Genomic DNA, 14,644 nt, shown 5'->3' on the forward strand with positions numbered 1-14,644 from the left:
TCAGCAGATCTGCCACAAGTCTTCGTGAATGGAAGCTGAATCCAAAGGTTTTCCATTAATTCACCATAGTTTCTAGAGCATTCCAGATATACATTTTTGTGCCATCTTGGTGACTCAGTAGATTCCAACATTTTGCTTAGAGTACCAATTAAAATCAACCCTAGCTCTGGATATATTTTCCACCCCTTGAATAAGGCTTCCGATATGCATTTTGTCTGTCTGTAATAACCAAGGTGCTGAGGAAAGTCATACAGGGCAAAGCTAGCTTTATCCTGTTTGCTTCTTGGTGGAAGAGACGACCTCAGTTCACTGTGCTCCTAGAAATGAGCAGCAGAGGCCCCTGGGTCTTTCCCTTAGTTTGCAGTCTTCTGTCCCAGTAACAAGCTTCCTAATATACCTAATCTAAAAGCACCTAAACCTTAAAGTCTGGAGAGAGAACCCTGATTCTGAACAAAACATAGCACTAGGAAATATTTGTATAAGTGGACTACATTTTCAACTTGGTCCAAATCTGAGCACATCACCCTAGGACAGCTTTTATCCAGCAAACTCTTCTTTACATTTGTTTTACAGAAATGTATTTATTTGTTTACGTTTTTTAACCGAGTGGTGGACCCATTTCAGATGTATCTCAGGAGTTACAGAAAAGTTTTGAAAGTAAAATGAGCACACTACTATAGAGAATGTATACTAATTGAAAAAGGATTTTTATGTATGTATGACTTAAGGTACTTCTGCCTGACATTTCACGTTGAAGTTAGAGCTACTTGTGGTACCTCTTTATAAAGCAATTTTTAAAAGAGAGTCTTGAGGAAACCAAGGAAACTGATGCCTCCTTTGCGTGGTCTAAATTTTTTACTTGAAAAACATTGTCTTGCACCTCTATAGCTTTAAAGATTTTTTCCCTTGGAGCACTGTTTCTGGTAGCCATCACCTCATCTAGAAGAAATACCAGAATTGTTGGCTATTATATACAGAACACTTTACATAATCTCCCATAAAGACAGAGTTAGGATAAGACCCTCATATATAAACAACAAAGTGGTCTCACAACTAGTAGCTAACCAGCCGAACTAGCTCAAAGTTTTTTTCCCAAACCTTAAAAACAATGGGGAAAAATCTTGTTGTGGGTGTGTGAAGACTTGGGTTTTAGACAGGCAAATCATTACAAGGATAGCTTGTTCTATGCCAGCCTTTTCCAGGAATGTCACAATTTCAGAATATACTCAGGAGGGCACTGGAAATAGCTGTTGGTGTTGCTTCTTAGGTGTTTCCTTTGCTCTGAAAAAAAGCTTATAATTTTTCTCACTATTTTAAGCAAACCATTAAGCATCATAGTATCAAAAATAACATTCTTTCAGAGCTGGCTAAAGCTGTCTTTAATTTCATAGGTATTAGGCATGCAGTGAAATACTTTGTGGATCAAATGTCATCCTTGCCTAAACTGCTGATTTGTGTCTTTTATCAAAGGCAGTACAGTATCTCCCGCTGTAAAATGAGCCGTCTCAACTTGTTTACCTCTTTGCATATCCTTTGGCTGCTGTCAATCAGGGAAACATCTTGCTCCATTGAACCCTTACTATCCTGATGGAGCACTGCTTCTGCTGTTGGCTTCATGATGGTATGGTTACGGGATACGTCTTGTAATAATTTAACTGCTGAAGTGACACCTGACCCCATGTGCAAAAATAGAAAAAAGGGTTTTAGATGGATAGATGGATATATTTATCAGGCATGGCAATCTTGGTGTGTACTTTAGGGCCAGGGAAGGATTTGGTCAGACTAGGCTGTCTGATGTACTAATTTCTTTTACATCCATCTTCAGTTTTACCTTGTGATTCACTTTGGGATACACAAGACTCTGGTGGCTGAATTTGCCTCAAGCAAGGTGGGAAGGTTAAAGTGCACACACCATAACTCTTGCCATTTAGAATTATGTAAATCAACAGCTCTATTTTGTCTCTTGTAAAGGAGTGGGCCTGTATAGGAGCACTGGACTTCTGCCTTATTTTTTCAAGGGTTTTACTCTTTACCAGAATTCCTGTAAGGTCTTCAGAAAAGAAGGACAGACAGGAGTTTCACCGCGTCTTTTATAGTCATTATTTTGCTCGTGTATGGTGAGTATTACTTGAGGAGGCTGGTAGTCTTTTTTATGGGAAATCACCCAAAGAGTGCCATCTTGGTAACCAGATATTTAGTGAGAGTAGCCTGATGACTTTGATGCTGTCAAAGGTGTGGATTGCAGTAGCTGAAGTTAAACATTCCTATTTATATAATAGAATAATGTAATAATAACAGAAATATAATGAGAATACTAATACAGCAGCTCTGAAATTTAGATCTTATTATAGCTGGTGCAGTTTAATCTAAGATTAACTTGTCAGCAAGACGGGTAACAGACTGAATTAAGCAGAAGTCCTATTTTAGTACTGCAGTGTCATAAACCCCATTTATTTTTGTAACTGCTGTTAAGGTATTGTATTGCATTCTGTATGTTGAAAATGCTTTATGAAACTTGTGTAATGCGGAATGTGTATATACTTGCACACACACGTAACACTGTTTGCATATTACCACTGAAAGGGTGTATATTGAGAATCCTCGCTGCTTCCTTCACAGGCTCGTTACAATTTTATTCGTAGTATGGCTGCCTACAGTCTCCTGCTTTTCTTGCTTCAGATCAAAGATCGGCACAATGGGAACATTATGCTGGATAGTAAAGGCCATCTCATACATATAGGTTTGTTGACTGTTTCTCACTTTTTTGTTGTTAAAATCTTTCTTTGTTTTTATGTGGTACAGAAACATTACATAATTATGAAAGAAAGTTTCATTTAACTGTGTTCATTTGTTTTTATTTCATAAAATATTTGTAACGCTTTTGGACTGACTTGTGGTGATACATCATTGCTGTTTTTTCTATCTCAGAAACCATGTCATATGTAGTATTTAGAACTGTAGATTTTGAGGACTTGCAGAGCATCAAACTTCTAAGTGAAAACATAACGTGGTTAACTCTGTCTTCATAATTCAAAGAGTCACTTATTTGTTTTCAGGCTTCCATTGCAGTCTGCTGCATAAGAAAGTCTACTTCCCTTTACCTAATAAACTGCTTTACAGTGAAATCAGTTACCCATGAAGTCATCCTCCAGGTTCCAACACCCTAACTTGCCCCTGCTTCACAATTAATACCACTAAATAGCATTGTCAAAACCTGGTATCATTGTGTGCAATTCAGTGTCTGTAAGCATTTGAAGTCAGTTCTGTATGCAGGTATACTAAGAATCAGGGCTGGAACATCTTAAACAAACTTTCAGATGTTCTTGTTAAAGCCCTAGTCGCACTTGACCCTGTGTTTCTGCTTAACCATATTCCTCTTCCCTGTTGTCCATATAGTAACTCATATTACTTTTCTCTATTTTATACCTTTCAAAACTGCAGTCAGATGCATGTTTTTTGTGATTTCTTGCCCCCGGGTGTGGTGTCATCCAGGCAGCCATCAGGGGGTAATTTGAGGATCTTTCTGTTTTTACTTCCCAGCCCTAGCATGTGCAATGGACTGTCTGTGAAGATTGGCCTTCATTTATTTCTGCAAGGGATATTGCCTCGAAGCAGACCTCCCCCTCTACCCTGCAGCATGAGCAGTGTATTTTCCAGTCTTCACCAAAGAGATTGCACCCCCCCCCCCCCCGGGAAAGGTGAGTGATCCAACTGTCTTCACTTCTCTGCCCTCCTGTATGGTTCTTCCAGTGCTGGGACTGCTAATCCCTAGTCACCTAAACAATAGTCAGGGTACCATACCTTTGCTTTGGATAACTAGACTATGGCATTTTATTTGTTTTTTCTCCTGCAATGTAATGATCATCAGTCAAATAAACAGACTGACACAGGCTACATGTGGCCAGTGTTATCAGCATTTGCTTTAAATCAGCATTCTCAAACTCAAATGGCATTATGGCTAGCAGGGAAAAAAAAGCTCAGTCATGAAACCTCATGCAAAAATAAATTACAGATGTAAAAATTCAGTGTGCAAACTGCTTTTAATGTAATAACTGCAACCTGCTTGACACATTGCATTAAACATCTCTGGAGTTTCTCAGAAAACAAAATAGATACAACAGATTTAAGTACTTCAGTTTGTGAACCCGTCAGATTGCCCCCCACCCCAGATTTGTGAAGCAGGGGGAGATAGAGCTTTGAGGTGGGGAGTTAAGGCCATAGTAGTAAATGCTTCCATAGCTCATGTCTTAGACGAAAAAAAATGCAATGGGCTGGTTGTGTACTGAGTAGTTCCTAATCCAGGGGAATATCTGTTGTTACAAATGCACCCCAGGCTGCAAAAAAGTGCTTACCAGATCAGGGACAAGTGTGCATGCCTCCAGCAGACCGAGCTGATTGCTGGATACAAGTAAGGTCACAAGACCTGTTGCTGTGAAACAGACTGCCTATCCACCTAAAACAAAGTTCTTCCCTGGCTGTTTTCAAGCTCAGCTTTGATCTGTTCATGGGAAACAAGAAAATTTACACCAGGACTGCCGTCTGTACTACAAATGGGCAGAGACAACTCCTAAATACTTTATCTCATGCATGGGTCCCCTCAAATTAGCTATGGTATGATCCCAGTTATACTCAGGGTTAATATATAATTATCGACCATGGATGGGTAAGGCTAATAACTAACTAAATGGTATAGGTTATTTTGAGCACAAAAAGGGAAACTGGCTAGGCTTAAAATGGCCTTCAAGGGTAACTAGCATAGTACTTGCCTATGACCCTGTGAACAAGAAACCCTCATGGCTGTGTGATTGATGGCCTCTGGTGGTTGTTTATCCAGTACTGTACTGTTCTGTTCATGTGACTGTTTCTAAAATAATTCACTAACTGAAGAGTGATGCAGTTTTTCCTGTTAACTCAGAACATCTGCAGTGTTTTTACCTGCTAATGCCAGTTATTGGTTGGATCCAATTTATGGCACCCTTTTCTCTTTGCATTGAAACCTAGATAGTTCTTGTAGGTTTCATAACTTTACATTGGCAGTGCATGCAGAATTTGGGGATTTCAGAATTGTTTTGTTGAATGCCAAATCTCAGCATTTTTCCTGTGCCCCTGATTTTGTTCTCACCAAGCTGGGACCCAAGAAATATTGCTGTTACAGTGATGAGGTGAATTATTGGTCATTGTCGTACACTGTGCTTTGAGCTTAGTTCCTTCATTGCTGAGAATGTGGCACCTTGAGTGGTGAAATTTACCAGTTTTTTACTTCATAGGTTCATAGGTTAGAAATTTACCATTTTTTTACTTCAGTCAGAACTAATATTTTGCTCTCAAGATGTTTTAACTGCAGCACTTCTAGTGATTGTTTTTTGTTTAGGACGTTACCATTAGACTTACTCCTGTATTTTTTTTTTTACTTGCTTTGCCTGCTTCAGCTTGTAGTTTCTGATGCCAGCTGTGATGTACTGCTCTTACAACAAGGGCTGTTTCAGCCTCCATTTAGTTTTTCTGTCTGTCCAACTAACATTGTTAACAACTCTTGTTCTGGTACTGGTGGCAATCTGCCTCTTACTTTAGCTGTTTTTTTAGCAGGGATTTGATTTTTTAATACCTCTGATGCAGCTATTGTTTTAACCACAAGCTGAGTCCACATTCACTATCCTGACTTATTTCTTTCTTTTTTGTCAACAGGCTCAACCCAATGGACCCCTTGGGTCTTCCACTGGGAAGAGAGCCCTCTGACCCATACACTTCCCAGTTGAAGCAAGAGTCAGGTGTTAGGGAGCAAGCCAGTCTGCAGATCCTGTGGACGCCTTTCACAGCCTGCGAGCTCCACAGTAGCTGCTTAGGGAGGTGCAAGTGCTCTTCCACACAAGTGCAACCTCTTACCCAGTAGGACCACTGCTTACAGCATGGGGTTCACTAGGCAGTACATGCAGTGGCAGTTGCCAATACAGCGGGCCAAGCTCCCCCCATGGGTGTGCTCATGTCCAGCCACTCACACCTATCCTTCCTGCCAAACCCTCCAACAACCATGTTGCTAGTCGAACACAGGTAATGTAGAGTACAATTATAGTTTTTTCCTTCTGCTTCACACAGCCAGGTTACACTTTCCTAATCTGTTAGTGCACACTGTTGCATTAGAACTGTGCTGTTTTGTTTCTGATTTATTATTTAACTAGCTGTACTCAGTATTTTTTTTGCTAATATCAGTATTATTTGGTATTTGTGTGGCACTACTGGAACTCAAATACAGTGCTGAATGCTGCCATCTGATTACTGTAGTTATTATTGTTTGTGTTCCTTTTAACTACTCATGCACAATTTTTTTCTGATAAGTTCAGTTTGATGTGACATTCCTATGGCATTGCCCTGAATTCTAACCTTTGGTATGATACTGAATGCCTTTAGATTATTAGAACTGTAATTACTCTGGTAGGTGTTTCTTTAATTTAAATGTTATTAAGGCACTGTCTGACTATCCATTACCCATTTGAGTGGCTTTGGACTTGTACATTTTATTGTAAGTTGCATTTTACTAATGTCTTCTCATGTTCTAGTTTTCTTTGACTTCTGCTTTCAAGTGCTTAATAAATAATATTTTAGGGCCTGTTTCTTTTTTGGTGTAACTATCATAGGTGTTTACTAGGCTAATGACCACAAGGGCCTTTTTAAGCCTAGCCATGCATCCAAAATTTCTAACAAGCTCTCATGCCATTGATAAGTGTAAGCATGGGCCTGGGAGAAGAACCATTTATAAGCAGTGGCCTGGGAGATGAACCATTTACAGGTTGCCTCTGTCCATCGGAAATATAGGTGACAAACCAGGGATGAATATCCTCTTCCCCATGCAGCGCTCTAAGTTGCACTTGAATTTGATTAGGGAGTAAATTTGCTTCACATGCATGGAAGCCTGTTCTAGAGAAGGGGTAGTGTCTAGGATGCTTACCTCTCTCTCCAGCAGGTCCTACATATATTGCAGGCAAGTTTAAGTTTTTAGAATGGGTAATTCTGGCGATAGTTTTGCAGATATGCAGGAGGTCCATCAAAGTGGGGTCTGATAATGCCTTGTATGCTAGACTTAGATCTCCCCTCCACAGCCTGTAAGAGACAGAATACAGGGATAGGGCCTTCAGGTAGTCTGCATAGGCCATGTTACTTACTGTGGTCTTTTACTGATGAATTTCTGTGGATGTTGCAGTTGTTGTATTTGCTTGGTTAGGTATGTACCAAAGGGGGCATTGTACTCAGTGATAGGTTTGATAAATGCCAAATACAGTGGAACAATGACTTCCTTGGACCTAGATGCCATACCTTTGCTTATAATTTGCACAACATAAAATGATTTCCTTTCTATTGTAGACACTTGATGGTCAAAGGTTAGATTACTGTCTGTGTATGTTCCCAAGTCCATGGCTACTGGGTCAACTCATAGGGGTATGTTGTCAGTGTGATAGTTACCAGGGATGGATGACTTCCCAAAGGATACGATTATGCATTTCTTGGCATTTTGTTTTTGCCCATGGCTCTGACACCAGTTACTTGTCTGTGCCAGCCCTTGCTGGAGAACATTTGTGTTGGTGGGGGATTCATTGACAACTCCTAATTTGCAATCATCTGCAAATTAAGTCAGCCAGAAGCCATTGACATTGGCCTTGACATCAGAGAAGTAAAAGCCAAAAAGTAGCAGTCCTCAGCACTGATCCCTGAGGAACTCTCTTTGTGACTGGCCTCTTTGTAGAGGTGGACTTCCCATTTCTAACTTCCTGGGTCCTGCCTGTGAGCTAGCTAGTTTCCACTGTCTGACCTTACCAGAGAAAACATTACACAGTATGGTTGTACCCCTGGTTGGTGTATTGAGAGTCTGGTCCAGGGAGTTTGTGTTTACAAAATCCAGGAATCCCTGTGCCTGTACATTTGGTATTGTATATTATTCCCAGTTAATAGTGGGGTAATTAGTCACCCATTAATATGGTATTGGGTTGGATAGTGAATGTTTCCAATAAGTTTAAATACATGGTATGGGTTTCCTGGGTCATAGAAGGGGACTTGTAGCTTGCAAGGAAGTGGTATGGAATTTTGCTTATGGTGATTTGAACACGGAGAAGCTCAAGTGCATTGTCTTGTTTGACCAGCCATAAGATATATTTATTTTTGATGTAAATTGGGACACCGCCACATATAGTCCTTGTCTGTGTAGTCTAAATGTGTGGAAGGCATTATAACCTTGCACTGTCAGTGTGCTGCCCCGTTACTTTAAATCATGTCTTGGTGACCGCACAGATGTCAGCATTCTGTACAGTGAAGAGAACTTCTAGGGAGTGGAGTTTTTCATTTAGACTCCTAGCATTGAGCAGTAACACCTTTAGATTTTCTTGATTTTGGTTTGCTATGTCGAAAGTACTTTCAGTTTGGCATTACCCAAAAGAGGCACCATGGGGGAGGACAATGTTTTATCTAATATTTGAAAGCCCATTAGGGGAAAGGTTTGGAACATCACCGGCAAGGCAGCCTGGTCTGTTGACCATCTCCTTCCATGCCAACAAATATTGAACCCCCTTAGAATGATATCAGAAACTAAGGCAATATAAATCCTGCTGTTCTCTTTATTAGCTGTTTACTTGTATTTTATTTTAAATTTATTTGTTTTATCTTTGTCATTATCGGGTCATGTTTTTTTTTTCTATAATAGCAAATTAATGCTTCACTTATGATTGCGTGTCCCACCTGGCTGCCTGTTATTATCATTGCCACTTGCAGGAAGCTGGATATTGGTAGGAGGCACAGGATAGGTGCTTGTTACCATTTACTTGGAGATCACGGCAATCATGAGTATGGTCTGAGCTCAGTTTTGGTTGGTGCCTTCTGTGAGGCACAGTATAACACTGAGACCCATGGCACAGTTCTGTGGTGTATACCAGTATATCCCTCCTTTAATCTGGGACAAGTAAACAGTGTCTATCCTCCTGTACTTCTTGTGAAGATGCTGTGTTTCATTGCCAGGTCAGTCAGAAACAACCCTGCTGTTATGTTAGACCTATTTCCAAGACAATGACTACACATCTGTTAATAAAACCTAGCTTGATATCAACTGTAAGCCTGTTTTTCTGGTCTATATTAGCATGTCGACAGGGCTAAAAATCGAATGCCCTTATGTCGACACATATAGCATGAAATGCCTAAATCTCGAATGGCCAGAACAGTTTTTTTTTTCCCCTTGGGGAAAAAATCACTGGGCCATTGTCTGGAATTTGACGATCTGATGTTGTTAATCTTCATTCTTTCCTTACTGATGGGTTATCTGTTCCATCCTCGGAACCGAGCCGGCAGTATCAAGCTCGTGTCAGCCAAAAACTCTCGAGCCAAGGTCCTACCCAGAATGCTGTGCTCCCTGTTACCTCAGATCTTATTTGCCCCGTTGCTGAACAGCAATGTCAAGCCACTCTCTCAGCTAAGTGTCTAATTTTTTGACAGTTTATACATTATTACTTTAAAAATTTCTCAAAAGTTTATTCTAATATTTTCCTATCCTATCGCACACTATAGTCTTTTCCCTTTATTACCCTCTTTTCTTCCCTAGTGGTAATTCTCCATTACCATCATTGGTAATCCTTCCTTTTCTCTTTTCACCCTTTTCTTGGGTAGCCGTTATTCTTCCTTTTGCTACTGTGCTTCTTCTCCACACCAGTCATATTGGATAAGAAAAGTTCCATTGGTTTCAAGCAGTGCAAGGATTGCGGCCATAAGGTACCGCTTTCCGATGGCCATGACTTGTGTCTACTGTCTTAATGTCTCCCACTTGACTGTAGAGCCTCCGTGTGAGATCTGTAAAAACTTCTCTACCAGGACTTACAATGAGAGGAAGAATAAGTTAATTTTGAAAGGTCTCCTCAAGTCTCCATTCTCTGAGGCTATTTCTGGGTTGGAGGGCTCACCCCCTCCTGTTAAACCCCGCAAGAGGCGTTCTTCCTCTTCTTCAGCAAAGTCACTCCTTTCTTCTCCCTCTGGAGATCGTAGGGAGTCGACTCACAAGAAGGTGAAATTGATTAATACTATGGCGCTGCCACCTGTGACCCTGTCGGCTCCAGGCTGGGCACCGCCCCAAATGATCCTGACTACAGTCATGTCTCCTTTATCGATATTAGCATCGGAGTTCCCGGTGCAGACAACTACGGTTATGACAGTTCTGTTGCAACCCCTAATGGCACCATCAGTACAGGTTCAGTCACCTTTGGCTCCAAGTATGACTCTCCTGTACTCCATGGTGCAGACTTTTTCTGCATCGACATGTACTTCAGTGCAGTCCTTCTCAGCACTGTCCTTATTGCCGGTGCAGACACTTTCCACTATGGCACAGTACCCTTTGGGGCAGACCTTTGCATTTATGGTGCAGACACCTTCAACTACCACGGTGCTGACATTTTCAGCGCAGACTTTTTCCACAACGTTTTCTTTGGTGCAGAAGGCCTCGGCTCCAAGCTCTGCACCTGTTTGAATTGGCAAAGACCAAATATTCCCCTTCATTGGATCCTTTTGCAAGCAGTCAGTATAGTCCTTTCCTGGAAAGGCCAGACTTGCCATCAGCCTTTTCCATGAGGTCAACCAAGAGTCTTTCTGAGCAGAATGTGTTTTGGCTTGTTGACCAGTTGCTTGTGGCCAGAGGTCTCTCTCAACCGTCGAAGTCCATGTTCCCTCATTCAGGTGAGGCATATTTTGCCTCAAACCCCAACGTATACTCCTCCCTCGACTTCCACTCAAGTCTCGAAGCCTATTACTCCGACAGCAGCTACCCTCCCTCCGACTCCAATAGTGGATCTCACTTTGAAACCAGAGTCATCCTTGTGGCCTTCGGTGCACTGGGCATCAAGCTCTTCTCAGGCCAGCGGTTGTGCTGTTAGGGAGGGCATTCCTGGCACCATGCCAATTTTTTCTATGGCACCCTCCAGGGCTGCTGTCTCTCTTATGGTTCACGGACCTCTTGAGACTCCTGGTCTGTGGGCGGGTTCATCGGGGTGGGGTGTGACCCTGGTTCCGAGGTTGTCATGCTCGGTACCGGGCTGCCATCCTTCCTTGAGCGGGCCAGCCTTCCAGGTCATGGAGAGGGTGCTTGCCTCTGCTGGCAAAGCTCATTTATCGGAGTCATCTCCCCACTCTGTGCCACAACTGCCACAAGCTTCAACTCCTGGACACCGGGCACAAGAGCCTCAGGTCTCTCCTCCTCAGGAGACTTCCTCTTTGCAGTCTTCCCCAGAACCTCCCACTGAGGAAGCACCCGCAAAGCATCGTGTAAGAGGAAACACATGGACTCCACTGAGGAGTCATTGACTGAAGATACAGATTTTGATGATGGAGAAGGGTCCCTATGGTGACATGCTCGAGATCCTTAGACAGAGGGGTGACTGGAAGCCTTCTAATCCTTCCTGTGAGGAATCTGTATTCCTGCAGGCTGTTCATGCCCGGCCCCCTACCTCCTGGGTCACCCTGCGTGCCGATGAGCTCATCCAGCTCATCGTGCAGTGCCCATGGAAGGCTCCTGATACCATGGAAGCGATACCAAGGAGACCAGATAAAATATTATCACCCCCCCCCACCGAGCACCCCCACTGGTCACGTGGTTTCCCAGTCGATGCTATGGTGGTGGTAGCTGCTACAAGAAGGATTTGGCAGAAGAGAGTCAAACTGTCCATCTGCCCAACAGGGAGTCCTGGGTGATTGACAGATTAGGGAAGTGTGTGTTTGTTTCATTGACCTTCACCGTAAGGTCTTTGAATTATTTGGCACATTTTACCAGGCTTCAGTGAGATTTTATCAACCAGCTCTCTGAAACCTTGGCAGGAGCTGTTTCTGACAAAGTCTGTGATAATGTGGCTTCTCAGATAGCCACCCTAGAGTCCATTTCCAGCTATTCCATGCATCTTATTTCTCACACAATGGAAGGGGCGGCTAGAGTGGCAGACACAGGTATAGTCGCCAGACAACATGCTTGGATGCGCCTTTGTGACTTTGCAGACTCCTTTATGGCTTCCTTCATGAATGCCCCTATAGAGGCTGCTTCTCTGTCTGGCCCTAAAGTTAAGGATATGCTGGCATGGTGCGAACAAAATGGCAAGACCTTGTCTGCCATTGGTGTCAGTCACTACACCCCTCAGCGATTCTACTCTAGAAATTAGAGGAGTGGAAGGATCTGGCACAAGAAATCACAGGGTTCTTTCTGGGATGCATGTGCCGAGTTTTCCCCTAGAGGCAGAGGGGGACACTCCAATGGAAGACACCCCTTTTGGGGCAGAGGAGGTCCAGAGAACTGGGGTTCCAGAGATTCTTTCACTGGCCAACCCTATCAGTGCTCCTGAAGCATTGCCCAACTGCTCACCTCTGGAAGCGGTCGGGGGTAATTTCTCCTTGTACCCTGCTGCCTGGCAAAACATAACCACCTCTTGGGTATAACAGATTATATCCAGAGGCTATCACATCCCCTTCCATCTTTGCCTAGTCTCATCAAGAGTGTTACCCAGCGTCCCACCCAAAGGGAAACAGCAGCACACAAAATCAAAAAGCTGCTATAAAAAAAGAGTCATCCAGACGGTCCCCCCAGACCATATAGGATCCGGATTTTACTCAAGGTTCTTTTTAGTGCCAAAAAAGACAGGGGACTGAAGAACAATTTTGGATTGCAGTACACTAAACACATTTTTAAAAACAGAGAAATTCCGGATGGTCACGGTTCAGTCTATCCTTCCTCTTCTGGAAGAAGACGATTGGATATGCTCTGTAGATCTTCAAGATGCTTATTACCACATAAAAATGGACAAATGCTCAAGATACCTCCGCTTCTGTATAGGAGCCAGTGTCACTACCAGTTTCGAGCCCTGCCCTTCGGTCTCTCTCCAGCTCCAGAGTGTTCACAAAATGCATGGCAGTGGTTATCGCTCACTTGCGACTTCAAGGATTCCAGGCGTTTCCATATCTAGACAACTGGCTCCTTACTGCCCCAACCAAGCGTCTACTGGAAGAAGCCCTACAATATACTGTCTTAACAGCTCAAAGTCTGGGAATCACTGTAAACTGGGAGAAATCCAGCACAACCCCAACTCAGTCTTTGGAATTCTTAGGGGTACTGTTGGACACGAGAAATTGCACAGCATCCCTTCCAGAACACAGACTTCAGAGAATAAGACAACAAGTTCAACTGCTGCTCTGTCACCACAAATCACAGCTCGATCTGTACTTCAGCTATTGGGGTCAACACCAGCTTCGATTACCATTGTTCCCCTAGCCAGATTCCACATGAGACTTTTTCAATGGCTATTTCTCACTCAGTGGTACCCTCTACAACACCCTTTGTCTTTTCAAATAAGTGCGACTCAGAGATGCAAGCAAGATTTGCTCTGGTGGACATCTTGAAATCCCCAACAATGGTCTCACCCTTTCACCCCCCCATCAACCGATAGCCACAGTGACCACGGACACCTCCCTGATGGGGTAAGGGGAGCTATGTCAGGGAAACTTGGTCCAAGACACCTGGTCGGAGACAGAGGCCCTTTTGAATATCAGTGTCCTGGAACTGAGGGCAGTGCTTCTAGAGTTGCAAGCATTTCACTCCATCCTTCCTTCAGGGACTATTGTGATCCAATCAGACAACATGCCAGTGGTCTGGTACATCAACAAACAAGTGGGCACCAAATCTTACCCATTATGCTGAGAAGCCTTGGGAATATGGCAGTGGGCGATAGCTCACAACCGCTTTCTGATTGCAAAACACATTCCCGGGAGCTCCTATGTGATAGTGGACAAATTGAGCAGGTGCATTCTACAGCCTCATGAGTGGACCCTCAATCCTCTGATAGCAGCAAAAATCTTCCATCGCTGGGGCCAGCCTTGCTGTGACCTATTTGCCTCCCCAACCAACTACAAGTGCAGCAACTACTTTGCCCTGATCCCCCCTCCTCAGGGACAGTCACCAAGGACGCTCTAGTCAACCCTTGGCCCTCGGGTCATCTTTATGCCTATCCTCCTGTTCCCCCGATTTCTAAAGAAAACATGACAGTTGAAGAACAAAGTGATCCTCATTGCTCCATATTGGCCTCGACAAGTCTGGTTTCCCTCCCTCTGGCCTCACCAGCTAGATCAACCATGGATCCTCAATCCATCCCCAACGTTGATCTCCCATCCGCAAGGTCTGAGTAAGCCCAGTCTAACAACCCTTAAACTGACAGCTTGGTTTCTCCACTTCCTATGATTGCCAGGCATGAAAACCTATCAACCCCTGGGCACAATATTCTTATTGCATCTCATAAATCGTCCACCAGACTAATCTATATTGACAAATGGATGAGGTTCTCTCTCTGGGCAGCAGATAAGCAAATAGACTCCTTGTCAGCCCCAGTATCGGTGGTATTGGATTACTTATCGCATCTTTTCCACTTTGGGTTGTCTGCCTCTACTGTCCGTGTACATTTGTCTGCCATCTCAAATTTTCATATTGGTTTTCAAGATTCTTCACTTATGTCACACAGACTCTGTAAGACTTTTTTGAAAGGGGTTATCCACCTAAAACCTCCCTTTAGAGAACCTATACAACCTTGGCACTTGGCTTTGGCTCTGCAAGCTTTAACAGCTCTACCCTTTGAACCTGCGTCTTCTTGTGATGTAA

At 43.2% G+C, this 14,644-nt stretch overlaps 1 protein-coding gene across 1 annotated transcript in view; it reads left to right on the forward strand.

Moving 5' to 3' along the window:
* Positions 1-14,644, forward strand: part of PI4KA (phosphatidylinositol 4-kinase alpha) — a gene marked incomplete at its 5' end in the record, with an annotated part of 2,160,482 nt that overhangs the window by 2,066,391 nt on the left and 79,447 nt on the right. Inside the window, 1 exon segment of the mRNA XM_044068731.1 lies at positions 2,620-2,740. Within this exon segment, the coding sequence (XP_043924666.1) occupies positions 2,620-2,740 (121 nt within the window).

This window comes from Protopterus annectens, chromosome 4.part0, assembly GCF_019279795.1.
Source record: "Protopterus annectens isolate FY-2018-M chromosome 4.part0, PAN1.0, whole genome shotgun sequence".
Classification (NCBI taxonomy): Eukaryota; Metazoa; Chordata; order Ceratodontiformes; family Protopteridae; genus Protopterus; species Protopterus annectens.